Source organism: Hemitrygon akajei, chromosome 2 (genome assembly GCF_048418815.1).
Source record: "Hemitrygon akajei chromosome 2, sHemAka1.3, whole genome shotgun sequence".
NCBI lineage: Eukaryota > Metazoa > Chordata > Chondrichthyes > Myliobatiformes > Dasyatidae > Hemitrygon > Hemitrygon akajei.
Genome location: NC_133125.1, coordinates 11,192,625 through 11,213,255, shown reverse-complemented (window position 1 = coordinate 11,213,255; position 20,631 = coordinate 11,192,625). Strand labels below are relative to the sequence as shown.

Genomic DNA, 20,631 nt, shown 5'->3' with positions numbered 1-20,631 from the left:
TCTATACCTCATCTCTTACCACAATTCAGGGCCCCAAAGAGTCCTTCCAGGTGAGGCAACACTTCACTTGTGAGTCTGTTGGGGTCATCTATTGCATCCGGTGCTCCTGGTGCGGCCTCCTCTACATCGGCGAGACCCGACGCAGATTGGGGGACCGCTTCGTCGAGCACCTCCGCTCCGTCCGCCACAACAGACGGGATCTCCCGGTTGCCACCCACTTCAACTCTGCTTCACATTCCCTTTCGGATACGTCCATACATGGCCTCCTCTACTGCCATGATGAGGCCAAACTCAGGTTGGAGGGGCAACACCTCATATACCGTCTGGGTAGTCTCCAGCCCCTTGGCATGAACATTGAATTCTCCAACTTCCAGTAATTCCCTCCCTCTCCCTTTCCCCATTCTAGTTTCCCTCTGCCTCCTCCTCCAGCTGCCTATCACCTCTCTCATGATTCTGCCTTCTTCTACTACACATAGTGCTTTCACCTTACATTCCTTCTTCACCGTTCCTGCCTATCCCCTCCCTGCTTCCCCTCCCCTACCCCTTGATCTTTCCTCTTATTGGTTTTTTACCTGGCACCTACCAGCCTTCTCCTTCCCACCCTCCCCCAACCTTCTTTATAGGGCCCCTTCCCTCTCCCTCTTCAGTCCTGATGAAGGGTCTCGGCCCGAAACGTTGACTGCTCGTTTCCACGGATGCTGTCCGACCTGCTGAGTTCCTCCAGCGTGTTGTACGTGTTGCTTTGACCACAGCATCTGCAGCGCACTTTGTGTTGTTTAATATCCATTTCTTTCCTTCCATCATCTGATTAGAATTGATCAGTAATCTATAGTATCCAGGTTCAATTTAAACCCCCCACAATATCAACCAATGGCTATAGTTTCTTATCCTTGTATATTCAACAACCTTTTAATGATCAAATAATTTTGTTCCTCTTTCTAGATATAGACGCACCCACAATCAAAGTAGAAAATGAAAATGTCTTACACTAGGCACCGAATTGAGCTACAAAATTGGTGACAATCAAAGGACTATTGTAACCTCACGGCAGCTGGATGAAAATCGCTGCTCAAGGAGACCACAGATAATTACAGAAACTGCCATCAATGCCTATTGATTTTTCCAGTCTAAGTGCATGAAGTCTTAAAGTCCTTATAGGTATTCTCTCCAAGGAGACTTGGTTCAAAGTGCTTCCTAAAGCTCTTCAATCACAGGACAATGGACAGATCTTTCCCTTGTTTCCAGCACTGACATTGATGTAAATTGGCAGTGGTACTTTCCACACTGCTGCCTGCCCTGTTCACACAGATGAGGCATGACAACATGATTTTCCGTAGGCTTCCTGATTCTCAGGCAGAGATATCCATCTGTAAGGCTGTACGGCACCATAAGACCATAAGACATAAGAGTAGAATTAGGCCAGGGCTTCATATCCTTAGCTAATGGAAGGGGTCCATGGCAAAAAAAAAGAGGTTGGGAACACCTGAATTAGGCCATTCCTCCCATTAAGTCTGTTCTGCCATTCTCCTTCCTTCTCACTGTAATCTTGAATGACCTTACTAATCAAGAAACTTTCAACCTCTGCATTAACTATACCCTATGGCTTGACCTCCACAGACATCTGCAGCAATGAATTCCACAGATTCAACACCTTCTGATTAAGAAATTTCTCTTCATCTCTGTTCTAATGGGATATCCTTATATTCTGAGGCTGTGCTCTCTGGTCCTCGACTCCCCACTATAGGAAACACTCTGACCACATCCACTCAATGGAGGCCTTTCAATATTTGATAGATTTCAATGAGATTCCACATCATTCTTCTAAACTCTATTGAGTACAGGCCCAGAGCCATCAAATGCTCCTCATACATTACATAATTTAGCCCTTTCATTTCCAGGATCATTCTTGTGAACGTCCTCTAGACCAGGGATTTCCGACTTCTTCTGTGCCATGGACCATTACCATTAAGTAAAAGGTCCATGGACCCAAGTTTGAGAACCCCTGCTCTAGACCCTCTCCAATGCTAGCACATCCTTTCTTGGATAAGGATACAAAAACTGCTCACAATACTCAAAGTTCAATGTTCAAAGCAAATTTATTATCGAATTACATATACATCACCATATACTACCCTGAATTTAATTTTTTGTGGGCATACTCTATAAATCCATAATAGAATAATGACCATAGCAGAGTCAATGAAAGACCACAACAAGACATCAAATGCAGTCTGGTCAATACCTTATAAGGCTTCAGTATTACATCCTTGCTTTTATATCTAGTCCTTTCAAAATCCTGCTTGAGGCCTCCCAAGTCCTGTTGTACCCGATTCCTCCGGTCAGTAGTGCCCTTTCAGAGGAACAGGAGTCGGTAGCTCCTTGAAGCTAGGTAAGGACTGATGTTTAAATTATTTCTTTATATAAGTTTAACTTACCTTAATTTATTTGTCATATGTGGATGTTAGTTCTAGTTTTACAAAGGTAAATATATTTAAATGTATTTAACAAGGCTGACATTTTTACATATTATTTATGTTATTTTTATTTCGAGATGCAGCACAGCAACAGGTCCTTCAGACCAAATGGGCCCAAGCCGCTGTGATAGTATTGGGCTTGCTGACCGCAAAGTTCTGAACTCAAGTGAAGACCTTAAGCCCCATCGGTTATAAATAGCCATGAATACTCTCACTGAAGGGAGATTAGACTGTAACTACCCAATCTTTAAAAGCTAGTTCACTCCCTGTTTATTCTTCACCTTGAGCTTAGCTGCCAATATCCACTATTCGAGTGGTGGGTCCCCTCTCTCTCCCAAGAAGAAGAAACTTTCAGCTAACAACGTACCGGTAGTTTAAAACACAGATCATTTATTTTCAGTGATACACATTTGAATCCAAACAACGCTCTTAAAGCACATTTAAAGCTCACATAGGATTTCTAGCTTAAACATTAACAAATTATAAACCCATTTGAAATTACAAACCATTTCCAAAACACAAAGCATAATTGATTTTCAAAATACAGGTACAATTCCAATAAACTAAAAGACATACAAAAGATGCCGACAAACAAGTTGTCCATTACGGAAACTGAAGGAATGGATTCTAGCTCTTTGTGTTTTGATGCTCCTTACCCCATTCCTAATAAGCCTGAACTGCTCTCTACATTTTGTACCCTTTTTACCTCCCATTGGGATGACTTCACAAACATGTAGTATTTCCTCAGATATCTTACTAACAAAAAGAATCTAAAAGAATATTTTTGGAAACCTCGATCTTAACTAGTTACTTAATGCTGTAAAGCTAACTGCTGTTAAAATTTTCCAACAATAAATGTCAGTTATTGATATGCTAAATGATATTATTCATCTGGTTCCGCAAGCTACCTTGATCTAAGCAATTAAAGAGTCAGCTTGTCCATTTGAAACACCTTGTTATACTCTTGAGCAATAATAAAGCAAGAGCAGTGACACTTTATAGGCAGGGTGTCTTCAAAATACAGAGCCTATTTGTTCTATAAAGAGTGCACGTTTAACTTCAAGCTGCTTTCATCTGCATTTTAAGAACTGAACACTGATTTCCCTTTACAACTAGAAGTTAAACAAAGCAATATAGTTGCAAGTTTACTTACAACTGTTTGTGATCTTTCAAATAGCAGCTGTTATTCAGAAAGTAATTTGAGCAAACATGAGAAAGAAGTGAAAATCTGTCTCAATTACACTGCTCAATTAAACTGAAGCGACCAATTAACCTACTGACCTAACACAGTACAGTATAGTATGCAGAGCAAGGTGCAAAGTTTTACAGTGCCAGTGATCTCCAGTTGGGGTTTGATTCCTGAACTGTCTGTAAGAAGTTTGCATGTTCTCCCCTTGACCGTGTGGATTTCCTCCTTCAGTTCTTTACATCTTCCACTTATCCCCTCCCAGCTTCTCACTTCATCCCCCGTCCCCACCCATCCGCCTTCCCCCCTCACCTGGGCTCACTTAGTAGTTGCCAGCTTGTACTGCTCCCCAGCCTCACCTTATTCTGGCTTCTTCTCCCTTCCTTCCTAGTCTTGAAGAAGAGTCTTGGTCTGAAATGGCGACTGCTTATTTTTTATTGATTTAGAGATACAGTGAGGACCAGGCCCTTCTGGTGCACTAAGCCACACTGCCCAGCATCCCTCCTATTTAACCTTAGCCTAATCACAGGACAATTTACAATTAATCTACTAACTGGTGCATCTTTGGATTGTGGGAGGAAACCGGAGCAGCTGGAGGAAACGCATGTGCACATGGAAAGGTTGTACAGACTTTCTTACAGAGCCCCAGAGGTGAACTCTGGACTCTGATGCTTTGAATTGTTGCGCTAACCACTATGCTACCATGGTGCCCCAATAGATTCCCCCTCCATAGATGCTGCCTGACTTGCTCAGTTAAGAACCAGAATCAGAATCAGGTTTTATATCACTGGCGTATGTCGGGAAATTGTTGTTCTGTACATTGCTGTACTTAACAATAAAAATTATAAATTGCAACAAGAAATATATTAACCAAATAATTAAACAGAGAACAAAAAAGGAAAAGAATAGTTAGGTACTATCATCATCATCATCATCATATGCTGTGTCGTATGACGAGGGTGATCATGGTCTTTCTAAGACCAGGACTATTCTTTGCAAATTTTTCTGCAGAAGTGGTTTGCCATTGCTTTCTTCTGGGCAGTGTCTTTACAAGACGGGTGACACCAGCCATTATCAATACTCCTCAGAGATTTTCTGCCTGGTGTCAGTGGTTGCATAACCAGGACTTGTTATGTGCACCAGCTGTTCGTACGACCATCCACTACCTGCTTCCATGGCTTCACGTGTCCCTGTAGCCCAGCGAAGAGAAGGAGTGCTTTACACCTCCTTTGGTGGAGACATATCTCCACCCTGCCACCCAGAATACATGAGTTCATTGTCCATTCATGAAAGTGATGGCCTTTCGTGTGTGTTCAATCTGCCACAGCTTGGCTGTGAAAGAAGGAGGGTTGGGCATGGGGCTAGCAACTCAATCTGATTAAAATCCAGTGCTACAGAAACACTAGCAGAAGCTCTGATGACTTCATCCCAGGTGAAAGGAAGGATCTTTGAAGACGGGCTCACCTGAGGACAACTTGTAGGAATGGCCGTGGGCTGAGGACTCTAGCGAGCTGCTGTTGGTGGCCTATGACTCAGTAGGGGCGATGGGACCAAGTAGTAGGTTGAGAATGTTGCTCATGATTTCCAACATCTAAAGATATGTTCCCTGTTTGCCTGACATAGAGAATTTGAAAGGAACTTGGCAGAATTGCAACACATTTTTATATAAAGGTTTTAACATCGAAAAAATACCCTGCTAATGAATTTCATCTAATTTTATAATAACAAACCTCTTTAATGATTTCCCCACTGAATACAACAGAAAATAAAGTAGAATATTTAATCTTCAGATATCAGGAAATACTGAACAGTACTGAACAGACACACTGAACAGATTCTGCTGCTGATTTAGTAGCTGCTGGCAAACTCACCTTATCCTTCTGTTGTTTATCATCTTTATAAATAGTCCAGTTCTTTCCATCGTTACTGTAGGCGACCTTGTAGGAACCAACAAACTGTATGTGACCAAAATCTTTAGCACCTTGGGTAATTATGCCAGTCACTCTCGTAGGAACGAGGAGATCAATCTGAAAAGGGGAGGTATATAAAGATTAAAACATTTCCAGAGATAAAATATTGCATTCTTTAAAGTTTTGGGAAAGAGAGGTGTCCAAAATATTTCAATGTTTCATGTAAAATGGAAGTAATTTCTTTGTTAACTTTTTAAAAAATACTTTGCTTATCGAACTAGTGTTAGGATGCACTCTTTATTATGTATACCTGTACTCCTGCATGTCAATTCAAATATCTAACCAACCAATCATAAGACCTTAAGATATAAGAGCAAAATTAGGCCATTTGGCCATTCGAGTCTGCTCCACCATTTCATCATGGCTGATTCATGTTTCCTCTCTGTCCCAATCTCCTGCCTTCTCCCTGTATTCCTTCATGTCCTGACCACTCAAGAATATATCAACCTCTGCCTTAACTATACATAAAGACAGCTGCCCGTGGCAATGGATTTTCCAGATTCACCATGATCTGGTTAAAAAAATTGCTTCTCATCTCCGTTCTAAAAGGACGCCCCTCTTTTCTGAGGCTGTGTCTTCTGGTCTTAGACTGTCCCACCATAAAAAACATTCTCTCCACATCCACTCTATCAAGGCATTTCACCATTCGATAGGTTTCAGTGAGGTCACCCCTCATTCTTCTGAATTCGAGTGAATACAGGCCCAGAGCCATCAGATGCTCTTCATATAACAAACCGTTCAATCCTGGAATCATTTTTGTGAATGTTCTTTGAACCCGCTCCAGTTTCAACACATCTTTTCTAAGATACAGGACCCAAAATTGCTCACAATACTCCAGGTGAGGCCTCCCCCAGTGCTCCACAAAACCTCAGCTTTACATCCTTGTTTTATTCTAGTCCTCTTGAAATGAATGATAAAATGATATTTGGCTTCCTCACCACGGACTCAACCTGCAAATTAATGCAGACCCCTGTAGAACACCACTGGACACTGGCAGCCAACCCGAAAAGGTTCCTTTTATTCCCACTCTTTGCCTCCTGTCAATCCACCACCGTTTTATCATGCTAGAATCTTTCCTGTAATGCCATGGGCTCATTGCTTGTTAAGCAGCCTCATGTGTGGTACCTTGTCAAAGGCCTTCTGAAAATCCAAGTACACAATATCAACCGATTCTCCTTTGTGTAACCTGCATGTTATTTCTTCAAGAATTCCAACAGATTTGTTAGGCAAGGTTGTCCCTTGAGGAAACCATGCTGACTTGGTCCTATTTATCAGGTGCCTCCAAATACCCTGACACCACATCCTTAACAATTGACTCCAACATCTTCCCACCCACTGAGGTCAGACTGACATACGGTTTTGTTTCTTCTGCCTCTCTCCCTTCTTGAAGAGTGTTGCAAGAGTGCAGTAACATTTGCAATTTTCCAGTCTTCTGGAATCATTCCAGAATTCTTGAAAGATCGTTACTAATGCCTCCAAAATCTCTTCAGACACCTCTTTCAGAACCCTGGGGTGTACACCATCAGGTCTCCTTAGTAATGGCAACTTCATACACTTCCAATCCCTGACACACTGGAACTTCCACCATGCTGGTAGTGTCTTCCACAGTTAAGACTGATGCAAAATATGTAATCACTTCATCTGCCATTTCCTTGTTGCCCCTTACTACCTCTCCAGCATCATTTTCCAATCGTCCAAAATCCACTTTTGCTTCTCTTTTACACATTATGTATCTGAAGAAACTTTTGGTAACCTGTTTAATATTATTGGCTAGCTTACTTTCGTATTCCATCTTTACCTTCTTAATGACTTATTTAGTCTTCTGTTGGTTTCTACAAGCTTCCCAATTCTCTAACTTCCCACTACTTTTTGCTTTATTATGGCATTGATTTCTCTTGTTAGCCATGGTTGTGTCATCTTGCCTTTAGAATACTTCGTCCTCTTTGGAACGTGTATACCCTGTGCCTTCTGAATTGCTTGCCAGAAATTCCAGCTATTGCTGCTCTGCCATCATCCCTGTCAGTGTTCTTTTCCAATCAATCTTGGCCAACTCCTCTCTCATGCCTCTGTAACTCCCTTTATTCCACTGTAATATTGATACATCTGACTTTAGCTTCTCCTTCTCGAACTGCAGGGTGAATTCAATCAGTTTCCCCTCAGGGTTCTTTTATCTTAAGCTCTCCAATCAATTTTGGTTCATTCAATACTCCCAATCCAGAATAGCTGACTCCCTAGTGGCCTCAGCCGTGAGCTGCCCATAAGCATTCTACAATGAGGCATCCTCTTGGGATCCAGCACCAACCTGATTTTCATAATCTACTTGCATAATTGAAATCCCCGATGACAAGTTAACATTGCCCTTTTATCTCCTGTTGTAATTTACAGAACATATCCTTACTACTGTTTAGGGGCCTGTATACAACTCCCATTAGGATAATTTTACCCTTGCAGTTCCTTAGCTCTATCCACAATGATTCAACATCTTCCAACACCTTGGCACTCTTTCTAATGATTTGATTTCACTCTTTATCACCCGAGCCGTGCCACTCCCTCTGCCTACCTGCCTGTCCTTTTGATACAATGTGTATACTTGGATGTTTGGACATTAAGCTCCCAGCTATAGTCTTCTTTCAGCCATGATTCAGTGATGCCCACAATACCATGCATGCCAATCTGTAATCTGTGTTATGCCGTATACTGTGTGCAGTCAAGGAGAACACTTTTGGTCCTGTATTCACCCTTTTTGATTTTGCTTGCCACTCATCCTATTGACTGCAATTCTGCCCTATCATCAGCCTCTCCTTGCTAGGAGTCTCACTACACACTGCGCTGCCTTTGTTTGTAAACTAACTACCTTACCCTCAGCACTGTCGCTCTGATTCCCATCCCCCTGCCAAATTAGTTTAAACCTCCCCCCCAACTCTAGCCAACCTGCCCGCAAGGATATTGGACCTCCCTCGGCAGTAACTCAATGTTTAAAAGTATGCAGACTGCAGACATGGTCATGAGGGTCAAGTCAATGGATGGGCTACAGAAGCAGAACCACATCTCCTCGTTAATGCAAATATCTAATCAACCAATCATATGGTAGCAACTCACTGCATAAAACATGCACATGTTGTCAAGTTGTTGTTCAGACCAAACATGAGGATGAGGAAGAAATGAGACCTAAGTGTCTTTGACTGTGGAATGATTGTTGGTGCCAGATGGGGTGGTTTGAGTATCACAGCAATTGCTGATCTCCTGGGATCTTCACACACAACTACTACTAGTGTTTGCAGAGAATGGTGTGAAAAACAAAAACAAATCCAGTGAGTGGCTGTTACGCCTTGTTAATGAGTGAGGTCAGAGGAGAATGGCCAGACTGGTTCAAGCTGACAGAAAGGAGAATAACCACACGTTACAATGGTGATGTGCAGAAGAGCATCTCTGAACGCATAACACATTGATGGGCTACAGCAGCAGAAGACCACAGTGGGTTGCACACCTGTCCCCAATAAAGTGGCCACTGAGTGTATGTTGGGTCATGAGATCATTCACCTACTTTCAAACAAAACACCTTGTCAGTCATGTTACAAATATTGTTATTGTACTGTAAATCACAAAATGAAGAGAGGTGAGGTGAAAGATTAAGATTCTCATTTTCTTCTTTAGAAATGATAATGTTGTTTATTTTGGTGTAGTTACTACCACAAGGAAAAGGGATTGTGTACATCAGTAAACAGTAGCGTACTCCTGTTGTAACCTTCACCAATTTAACTATAATTCCAAAGAGTTAATCCAATATTCCTCAATAGAACGGAGGATATAAAATATTACAGCTCAGTTCAGGCTCTTCTGCCGAAGATATTGTCGTACTCCAAGATCAATCCAACCCTTCCCTGCCACAGAGCCTTCCATTTTTGTTTCATCCGAAGTTCAAGGTAAATTTATTATCAAAGTACATATATGTCACCATATACAACCTTCAGATTTGTTTTCTTGTGGGCTTTCACAGTATATCCGAGAAGCATAATACAATTAATGAAAAGCCAAACAGGACAGACGAACAGCCAACGTGCAAAAGACAACACAATGCGCAAATACAAAAAGAAAAAAAACCCCAATAATAAGCACTGTAAATAACCAATAAAAGTCAAGCACATCAGATGAAGAGTCCTTGAAAGGGGAAGCATTTCCATGTATGTATCTAAGAATCTCTTAAATGTCTCCAATGTATCTTCCTCTACCATCACCTCTGTCAGTGTGTTGCACTCTGTGTAAAAAGAAAAGTACCTCTGACATCCCCTATACTTTCCTCCGATTGCCATAAATTTATGCTCCCCTCATGTTAACTATTTCCACCCTGGGAAAATGTCTCTTGCTATCCACTTGATCTATGCCTCTTATCATATTGTTCACCTCTATCATCAAGTCACCTCTCATCCTTCTTCGCTCCAGAGTGAAAAGCTCTAGCTCACTCAACCTATCCTCATCTCGAACTTCCAGTAAAGTCCCCCCTCACCATTTCCCATTCCCATTTCCCTCTCTTATCTTATCTCCTTACCTGCCCATCACCTCTTGTGCTCTTGTGCTCCCACCCCATACCTTCTTCCATGGACTTCTGTCCTCTCCAGATTCTCCCTTCTTCAGCCCTTTGTCTCTTTCACTAATCAACTTCCTAACTCTTTACTTCACTCCTCCCCCCCTCCCAGTTTCCTCTATCATCTGCTACCTTGTATTTCTTCCTCCTCTCCTGCCACCTTCTTACTTGGACTTCTCATCTTTTTTCTCTGGTTTTGATGAAAGGTCTCGGCTTGAAACGTCGACTGCTTCCTCTTTACCACAGGTGCTGCCTAGCCTGCTGAGTTCCTCCAGCTTTTTGTGTGCGTTGATCATAAGACACATTCTGTACTCTAGGCAGCATCCTGGTAAATCTCCTGTCTGACTAATATTCCAAACCAGTCATGCACTTACAAACTGAAGGTAAAAATATCATATTCTGCTCATAAAGAAAGTATTCCGTACAGTATAAGTATCTGAACATGATGCAGAAAATTCCAGGATATCTCTATGGAATTACTTCTTGGAGATGTTTTTCATTTGTTTCTTAAAAAAAATGCTCTGCACCCGTTATCCTTTGTAAAAAAAGATTCTATTGGCTAGAAATGTCACTGTACACAAAATTTTATTCATGTGTGTGAAAGTCATTTTATTAGGCCACTACACTCTGTACTTTTATTAACTTCAATATCTCAGAGAAAGATTGATGTAAATACCATTTCCTCGGGATGAGTTGCTACATAATCTTGACCTTCATTATAAGAAGATATAATACTGTATCAGAAATTTCTGGACATAAGCATTTGAACTTCTAGCTACACACTATAATTATGGAAAAGTGCCAAGTATTAAGCAGCATACAGGATTATTTGTTGCTAAATTAAGGTTCTACTACTCAATGCCTCTGCACCTCCCACTCTTTCCTTTCACTTATTTCATGACAAGCACATCAGAATCAGAATCAGGATTAATAACATCGACATATGTTGTGAAATTTGTTGTTTTGCAGTGGTAGTACACTGTAATATGTAAATAAAAACTGTACATTACAGTAAGTATATATATGAATAGATATATTTGTGAGGTAGTGTACATGAGTTCAATGTCCACTCAGAAACCCGATGGTGGAGAGGAAGAAGCTGTTCCTAGAATGTAGTGCCTCAGGTTCCTGTACCTCCTCCTTGATAGTAGCAATAGGAAGAGGGCGTGTCCTAGGTGATGGGGGTCCTCCATGGTGGATGCCGCCTTTTGAGGCTGTCCTCGATGCTGGGGAGGCCAGTGCCCATAATGGAGCTGGCTGAGGTTGCAACATCCCGCAGATATTTCTGATCCTGTGCAGAGGCCCCTCCATAGCAGATGGTGAAGCAACTGGCTGGAATGTCCTCTGTTGTACATCTGTAGAAATTTGCAGGAGTCTTTGCTGACACACTGGAGATTAAAGGTGAAGGCTACAACCATCAGTTGGCATTCATTCACAAAAATACATGGAGTGAACTGTATAGCAGATTGTGTAACAATCCTGAGTGACTGTAGCCTATCTACAATGGCCTTAAATTCCCCTTCTGTTCCAGTTCCCCATTGAACTTAATTTCTTAATCTTTTCTCGTTAACTATCTCCACCTTAAATCTATCCAATGATCTGGCCTCCAGCACTCTTGGGATCAGAGATTTCCAGATATCCGTTACGTTCTGAGTGAAGGAATTTCCATGCACATCAGTTTTCAACGGCTGAGGAGATTTGGCATGTCACCAAAGGCTCCAGCAGATTTCTGCAGATGCATGTGGGGAGAACTCTGACTGGTTGTACACAGCCTGGTATGGGTGCTGCAATTCAAAGGATTGAAAGAAGCTGCAGAGGGTTGTAGACTCCATCATGGGTACAATCCTCCCCACCATTGATAACTTCTGAAATGGAGATGCCTCAAGAATGTGGCATCCATCATTAAGGTCCCTCACCATCCAGGACATGTCCTTTTCTTATTACTACCAGCAGGGAGGAGGTACAGGAGTCTGAAGACCAATACTCACTGTTGTGGAAATAGCTTCTTCCCCTCTGCCATCAGATTTCTGAATAGTCTGTGAAACCACTACTTCACTACTCCCCTCTTGCACTGCTTATTTAATTTTTTAAAAAATAACTTACTGTAAATGTTTACACTCAGTAGCCAGTTTATTATGTACACTGTGCACCTGCTCATTAATCCAAATATCTAACCAGCCAAACATGTGGCAGCAGCTCAATGCACAAAAGCATGCGGACATGGTCAAGACATTCAGTAGTTGTTCGGACCAAATATCAGAATGGGGAAGAAATGTCATCTAAGTGGTTTTGGCCGTGGAATGGTTGTTGGTGCCAGACGGGGTGGTTTGAGTATCTCAGAAGCTGCCGATACGCTGGGATTTTCACACACAATAGTCTCGAGAGTTTACAGAGAACAGGGCAATAAATGGCAGTTCTGTGGGTGAATATGTTTTGTTAATGTGAGAGGTCAGAGGAGAATGTCCAGAATGGTTCAATCTGACAGGAAGATAACAGTAACCAAAATAACCACGCAATAACTGTTGTGTGCAGAAGAGCATCTCTGAATAGACGTGTCGAACCTTTAAATGGAAGGGCTACAGCGGCAGAAGACGACAAACATACCCTCAGTGGCCAGTTTATTAGGTACAGGAGGTACCTAATAAAGTGGTCATTGAGTGTATATCTTGCAGTTTAGTGCTGTCACAAAATGATATATTTTATGACATATGTTAGTGATGATCAACCTGATTCGGCTCCTGTGTGAGTGGAAAATCCTTCAAAAGATAGTGGATTCAGCCCAGTATGTCACAGGTAAAGACCTCCCAACCATTGAGCACATCTACATGAAACACTGTCATAGAAAAGCAGCGTCCATCAGCAAAGATCCTCACCACCCAGGCCATTCTCTTTTCTCACTACTGCCATCAGTAAGAAGATACAAGAGTCTCAGGACTCACACCACCAGGTTCAAGAACAGTTGCTACCCCTCAACCATCAGACTCTTGAACAAAACAGGGTAGCTACACTCATTTAAGGACTCAGTTATATTGTTATTTCATGTTTGTTATTTATTGCTATTTATTTATATCTGCCTTTGCAAAGTTTGTTGCAGTTGATATTTCCTGATGTTCACAATTTACAATTGCTGTTCTATAGATTTGCTGAGTATGCCCGCAGAAAAAAACCTCAGGGTTGTATGTGGTGGCATGCATGTACTCTGATAATCAATTTTACTTTGAACTTTGACTTTGATTCCACCGACCATCCAATTCAGTGCCTTTTTCCATCCTCTTCCCGTGAAAAATGCAAACTACCATTTAACTGAGTAACAAATTATGTATTTAAATGAAATATAGAACAAATTAGAAAACTACCAATACTACTACAGTACTATAAAACTATATTAAAAACTGTTCTCTCTAAGCATGGTGTAACGTCTGATGGTCATACTAGTGCACGCGACTGACGCTGGTTAGAAACTGCTTGACAACAGCCTCCTTTCTCAGTTAATCAGCAGAGTGTCCCAAATGAACCAAGGAAAACTCGGCTATTTTTTGATTAGTTGTTGTCCTTTAAGAGTTGTCCCAAATATGCGGCTGCCCTGATTAACAGATGGGCCAACTAACGGTCTAAGACCAGAGGATGCAGCCTGAGAATAGAGGGACGTCCATTTAGAATGGAAATGAAGAAAAATTTCTTTAGCCACAGAGTGGTGAATCTGTTGAATTCATTACCACAGGCAGCTGTGGACCCAAGTCTTTATGTACATTTAAGGCAGAGGTTGATAGATTCTTGATTAATCAGGACATGAAGGGATACGGGGAGAAGGCAGGAGATTGGGGCTGGGGGGAAAATGGATCAGCCATGATAAAGTGGCAGAGTAGACTCGATGGGCCAAATGGCCTAATTCTTCTCCTATGTCTCATGGTATTATGGAACCAACTGTACTGTACAACGTATGGCCTAGTGCCAAGGGAAGAAACAAATACACAACATAAAACATGATGCAAGCTACATTAAGATCTAGCCAAACCATTTAAAGATTTTGATGGCCTGGTTGCCATGTCAATTAGTCGAAGTAGAAACTTGAAACATATGACCCTTAATTAAGTTGTAGTAAATTGTTTTTGGAACGAAATATGTTAAGGCTTCCTTGACAAACAGTTTCCATGTGTGAGATTACAGCGGATGCGATAAACGTGAAATGTGATTTTGTTATGTGATGCCAAGATAACACAGTTATCATGACCTATTTAAGATACTTTCCAAAATAAATCTCACTAGATGAAAAGTGTATTACTTGTGTATAAAAATTAGGAAAAAGAAGTTTGTGGTTATTATACTCCCTATGATAACTTTTAAAAATTTGATAAACCAAATTGTTGTGCCTAATGATCAGTGGATTAATTTTTCAGCTTGGATGGAATGATAATTGAGGAGTTAAACCATTCAAAGCATGAATTAACCCAACCAAGGAGGTGTCCATGCTTGGTTGGGGGCTGGCCTCTCGCATCAGTGCTGTCCTCTAGTGTTCGATCGGTGGAACAACAGGCTGATTTGATAGGAACTGCACCATCAATTTGCAAAATACGTTGCTCAAGGTCTTGGAATATATATATGTTTTGTTGTGTGATTATGTATTTTTTTGAATCTGCTGTGTATGTTTTGCAACTTGGCCCCAGAAACACGCCAAGCTGTTTCGTTTGGCTATATCTATGTTGAATGATAATTAAGCTTGATCTTATTTGAAACTATTTGCCGAAAGGCTTCTACTTGTCTTCCTGCCCAAACATCTTGTCTCTTTGGTTGTGCTTAGGACACAGCAAAACCACGATTCTAAAGGAACACACACAACATGTTGGAGGAACTCAGCCGGACAGGCAGCATCTATGGAGAGAAATAAAGTGTTGTTGTTTTGTGCTGAGACTCTTCATCAGAACTGGAAAGGAAGGGGGAAGAAGCCAGAATAAGGAAGAGTGGGAGAGGGAAGGAGTTGAAAGTCAAAAAGTGATTGGTGAAGCTAGGTGAGAGGGGAAGTAGGTAGGCAGGTAAAGCTATAGTTTTGTGCTGTTTGTGAGGTACAGTAAGGTCTTGCAGTGTTGAATGAAAGGGCCTTAAAAGGAATAACTACATCCCTCACCAAAATCTACAAACACTGCTGTACCATCTATTTTAGTTGATTGAGAAGAATACAAATGCTCCGGGCCTTGTTAAATTTTACACACCTAATATAAATTTCTACAACTCCACTCATCCACATGGTGCTCTTGAATTCCCTGTCAAGCACTGTAATCACAGACTGAAGAATCACACAATTTCCAACCACATTAACAAAAGTTATTTTAGTCACTGGCACGTTTCAGCAGGAAGCTGTTACGATAAAAGGTGAAATCAAAAATCACATAGAATTAAGTCAAAATTACATTAGGGACATTGAAGAGACCTTAGATCAGGAATTCCCAACTTATTTTGTGCCATAGACGAAGAACTTTAACCGAGGAGTCTGAGGACCCCAGGTTGGGAATCCCTGATTTAGTTAGACAAATCGATGAAGGAAAAGCTGCAGCTCTGAGGGAGAAATGGGGTAGATTAATCCTACAGTAAGTTAAAAGGTCAGCCTTGTGGGCCAAGGGCCTGTACTGTGCGGTACTAATCTATGTTCTATGTTCTGAAGGTTAGCTTTATTTTTCACATGTACATTGACATACAAAGTGAAATGCATCGATTGGGTCAAAGTAAATCAGTGGGGATTGTGCTGGGCAGATGCAAGTGTTGCCATGCTTCTGTTGCCAACATAGAATGCCCATAACACACTAACCCTTACCCGTACGTCTTTGGAATATGGGTGGAAACTGGAGCACCCAGAGGAAACTCACATGGTCACAGAGACAACGTACAAACTCTTTCCAGAGAGTGGTGGGAATCGAACCCCATTCTTACAGCCAGTACTGTAAAGCACTGCATTAACTGTTACGATACTGTGCTGCCCTATGTCCTTGCCTCACCGATCTCACTGTTCTCCACTGCAACAAAACAATCCTGGGTGTTATCCTTGATTCTGATTTGAATTTTAAATCCCACATGAAGAAAGTGACCAGAGCAGCATTTCTACACTGTGCAAAGGTATATCCGTTTCAGCTGTGTAATGATGTTAAAAATTTAATACAGCAATGCACTTTTTACTGGACTTCCAAACCTTTCCAAACTACCCTGCATTGGCTTCCTAGACCTTTTGGAATTGATTTTAAAGCTTTCAACAGCCTGGAACCAGTATACACCAGAGAACTGGTTTTGTTTTATCATCCTGCTTGAGATCTTCTTCCGCCGGTCTCTTAGATCTGAACAATCTCTCTCAATAGAAAATTGGCAGCTCAGCTGTTTTTAAACTATGCTCCTAAACTCTGGAATTCAATTCCTAAAACTATAAGAGATGAAGACTCAGTTGACACTTTTAAACACCAGCTCAAAACTTATTTATCTAACTTTACTTTTTAACCAACATCGTTTTGTCTTTTATTTTTATGTTTGCACTTTATCCCACTGCAAAGCACTTTGAACTACAGCATTGTATCAGAAGTGCTTTAAAATAAAATATTATTATTATATTTTTATCTTTCCTCAGCTCAAGCTGGTAAAACCGGAGGTACAGGCAAGTACACTTATTTCTCAATTGCTAAGAACTTCAGACAATTCTCGTGGTGTTCAGTATCATGGAATTCTGAAGGTTTACATAGATATTGCTGTGTAGGCCTAAATGTTTAAAGCTGTTGTGTAGTGACTTTGGGATGATAGCAGATATAGATATTATGATTGGGATAATGTATACCTTGTTCATGTTCCATAGTCTTTCAATTTCCTCTTTTAACTCTGCATACTTCTGACGTTTTTCACTTATTGATTTCTGTTTGCTTTGTGTGTTTGGAAAGGCTGTATCTATTAAGTAAGTTGTTCTTGCATATTTACCCTGTAATATTATATCTGGACGGTTATTATGGATTGTTCTATCTATAATAGTAAATCAGTCATAATATAATTTGTGGGAATATGACTATAAAACTGGATCAGGCTTGTATTTATAGTAGGATATGGTGACCCTTATGAGTTTGTATCTTAAAGCAAGGTTTTGGTGAATGACGTTTGCCACTTGATTGTACCTGTGTAAATAATCAGATTGAGTCAAACTGATGCAGGATCATGTAATGTGTTGGATTGTTTCTGGTTTCTCCTGGCATTTTCTGATTTATCGTGTTGAATTTGTTGGTCTTTTATTATGCATTTTTAATAATTTTTGTGTTAACCACCTGGTCTGTATTACCACAAGGAGCCCCTCTATTTCTGCGAGGAGGTCTTCAACTGTGAGCCAAGCGTTCAACACTTCCTTGTTGACAGATCATGGGGAAGTCTTCCATGGAGGATTATGCTCTTCCATTGGTTAACCTTTTTTTATTGTGATAATTTCTTCATTTTTCTGGGTTGTGCTTTCATTTAAGTTCAGTGGTTATCAGAATTGCATATGCTTGTGTGGAGCGCTGAATCCTGTTTTCTCCAATGAAAATATATCCAAAGAAGTTTCATCTGACTGCTGTATAAATTTTTTATATCTGTAATTCCTTTTCTTCTTTCTGTCCTTGAGGTAGTCCCCGAGTTACGAATGTCCAACTTCCAGACAACTCATACTTACGAACTGAGGAAGGAGAATGCCGTCCTCCATTTTAAGTCGTTGCCGTTGACACTGTGTTGAGTGTGTAACTTTGTAATTGGCTTAAATTTTTCTTAGCAAGCTTCACCCTGACCCCTGCCCCCCCCCAATTCCGGTTGGCTGGTGGCCCAGTGAGATCAGCGCCAGGCTGGAGAACAAAGGTTCCCGAGTTCGATCCAGTGACAGACCGCTCCCATGCCCAGTCAATGTCGATCCAGTGATTCCCGTACCATCTTTGCTAGGTTGATGTTGAGCTTGCAACTTGACCTCATAAAAAAAACACTGCCACCTCCAGTTTAAATACCCCCGTGCAATATTGTGGAGGATCAAATGCCCAAAACCCAGTACTGCCCACTCTTGTCCCATTTAACCTGTCTCAGTGCGGGGAATTCAGTGCGGTGGTCCTTAGGACCCAGCGGAGCTTGAGAGCCGGCAGAGCTGACGGGAAGCGATCACGATTGAAAATAAAGTGGTGAAACACCATCGGTCATTGGAAAAGTGTTAGGCTGCAGTCGGTCAATGATCGGAACAATTTTAAAGGATAAAGGATAAAGTGAGAATAATGGAGCATGTGAAAGGCCCTGCCCCGATGAAAGCTACAATTATTACTAAGCAATGCAGTGGTTTAATTATTGGAATACATACGTTTCTTCAGTGTTTTATATGCATAGAAAGGTAAAATATATACTATATACTAAGACAAACGTTTGACTAACTGACGCTAAATAATACCGGATGTACTTGTTCTGACTTATGTACAAATCCGACTTAAAGGTGGACTCAGGAAAGGAACTCGTCCGTAACCCGGGGACTGCCTGGTAGTGTTAATCTAAATGTGTTTGAGTGTACGTCGTGTATTTTAAAGTTTGTCATTTCATACCTTCCTTTTCTTTGTAAATTTTCCAGATCGGTTTCAGGGCAAGATTTTATGCCAAAATATGGTAATATGGGTATAGCAACAGTGTTTATTGCCTTTGTTATATTTTTGTTATTGAACTCTTTTTGGATAATTTTCTTAAGCCTTGAATTAAATTTTGTCCATAGTTTTCCCTTTATGCACATGATCTATTTTCTTTGCTTGTTGATATCCCAGATACTTATATGTTTCATATTCATGTTATTTGCATTATATCCTGCTGTCTTGTTTTATATTCTACTAGCTCTATTGTACCTTTCGCTATGTTTAATGTTCAGCACTTATCTAGTCCAATGTTCATGTTTATATCTTTAGAAAATTGTTCTACTATTTGAATTAATTACTTTAGCTTTACTGATGAAGGGTATAATTTTAAATTGTCCATGTATAGAAGGCATGTCCAAGGTATAATTCAGTTCAGTTCAGTTTCAGTTTATTGTCATTTAGAAACCGCAAATGCAATGCAGTTAATAAATGAGACAACGTTCTCTAGAATGATATCACAAAAGCACACGCCAAAACAGAAAATCCACATAACATTTGGTAATCCCCAATCCAGAGTCCAGAGAGGCTGCTGTGTATTAATATCGCACTACCGTCTTAGCGCACTACCGTCTTAGCGCATTCCCCGGAAAGAAGCTCCAAAGCCACCAGACAAAACAAGACTACCCAGACACACCAAGTCAAGAGACCAACTCTACCACCCAACAAACCAAAAACTAAAGCTACAAGACCTACACAAAACCACATAGTTACATGTAGTTATAGTTAACATATAGTTACAACAGTGCAGACAATAACATAATTGATAAAATTATGATTAATTTTATGACTAAATTAATTCATTTAGTTGTCTCTGATTTGATACCTTATTTTTATCTGATTCAATAAATTAGATGGTGGTGTAGGAATCTCACAAGGTGTAGAAATTTCACAAGTATTGGGTATATTGATGCAGTTATAAAGAAGGCATGACAGCAACTATTCTTCATTAGGAGTTTGAGGAGATTGGGAAGGCAACAAATACACTCAAGAACTTCTATATATGTACTATGGAGAGCATTATGACAGGCTGCATCACTGTCTGGTTTGGGGGAGAGGGCTACTGCACAGGACCAAAAGAAGATGCAGAGGGTTGTAAATCTAGCCAGCTCCATCTTGGGTACTAGCCTACAAAGTACCCAGGACATCTTCAAGGTGCAGTGCCTCAGAAAGGACCTCTAGCACCTGAGCATGCACTTTTCTCACTCTTGCCATCAGTTAGAAGATACAGAAGCCTGAAGGTACACACTCAGCCATTCAGGAACAGCTTCTTCCCCTCTGCCATCCAATTCCTAAATGGACATTGAACCCTTGTACACTACCTCACATTTTTAAATATATATTATTTCTGTTTTTTTGCATGATTTTTAATCTAGTCAATATACGCATACTGTAATTTATTTATTATTATTATTTTATTTTTTTCCTTCTATATTATGTATTGCACTGTTGCTTAGTTAACAAATTTCATGACACATGCCGGTGATAATAAACCTGATTCTGATTCCGTAGTTTATATATATTAAGAACCTCTATTAACTATGAGGGTGGGGGAACAGATTCAAATGCTTTTTGGTGGTCAATATAACAACATGAGAGATTTCTGCTTTTCTGCTGGGCTTAATTTAGAATACAGAATATATTATCCATTGTCCTTTACATCCTTTCATCCCTTACGGTACCCTTTCTGCTCTTCTGTAAGTACATTGTGGTTATCTAAGTGAGTGCTGATTAATCGTGAGCTACATGTTGTTACAATATTATGTATAGTTTGTGAACA

At 40.6% G+C, this 20,631-nt stretch overlaps 1 protein-coding gene across 2 annotated transcripts in view; it reads right to left on the bottom strand.

The window, feature by feature from the left end:
* Positions 1 to 20,631, bottom strand: part of LOC140739061 (EGF-like repeat and discoidin I-like domain-containing protein 3) — a 292,599-nt gene that overhangs the window by 11,722 nt on the left and 260,246 nt on the right. For both annotated transcript variants that reach the window (XM_073067021.1, XM_073067017.1), the window contains one exon: positions 5,532 to 5,687. In XM_073067021.1, coding sequence (XP_072923122.1) covers positions 5,532 to 5,687 — 156 coding nt within the window. The remainder of the gene's footprint in view (positions 1 to 5,531; positions 5,688 to 20,631) is intronic.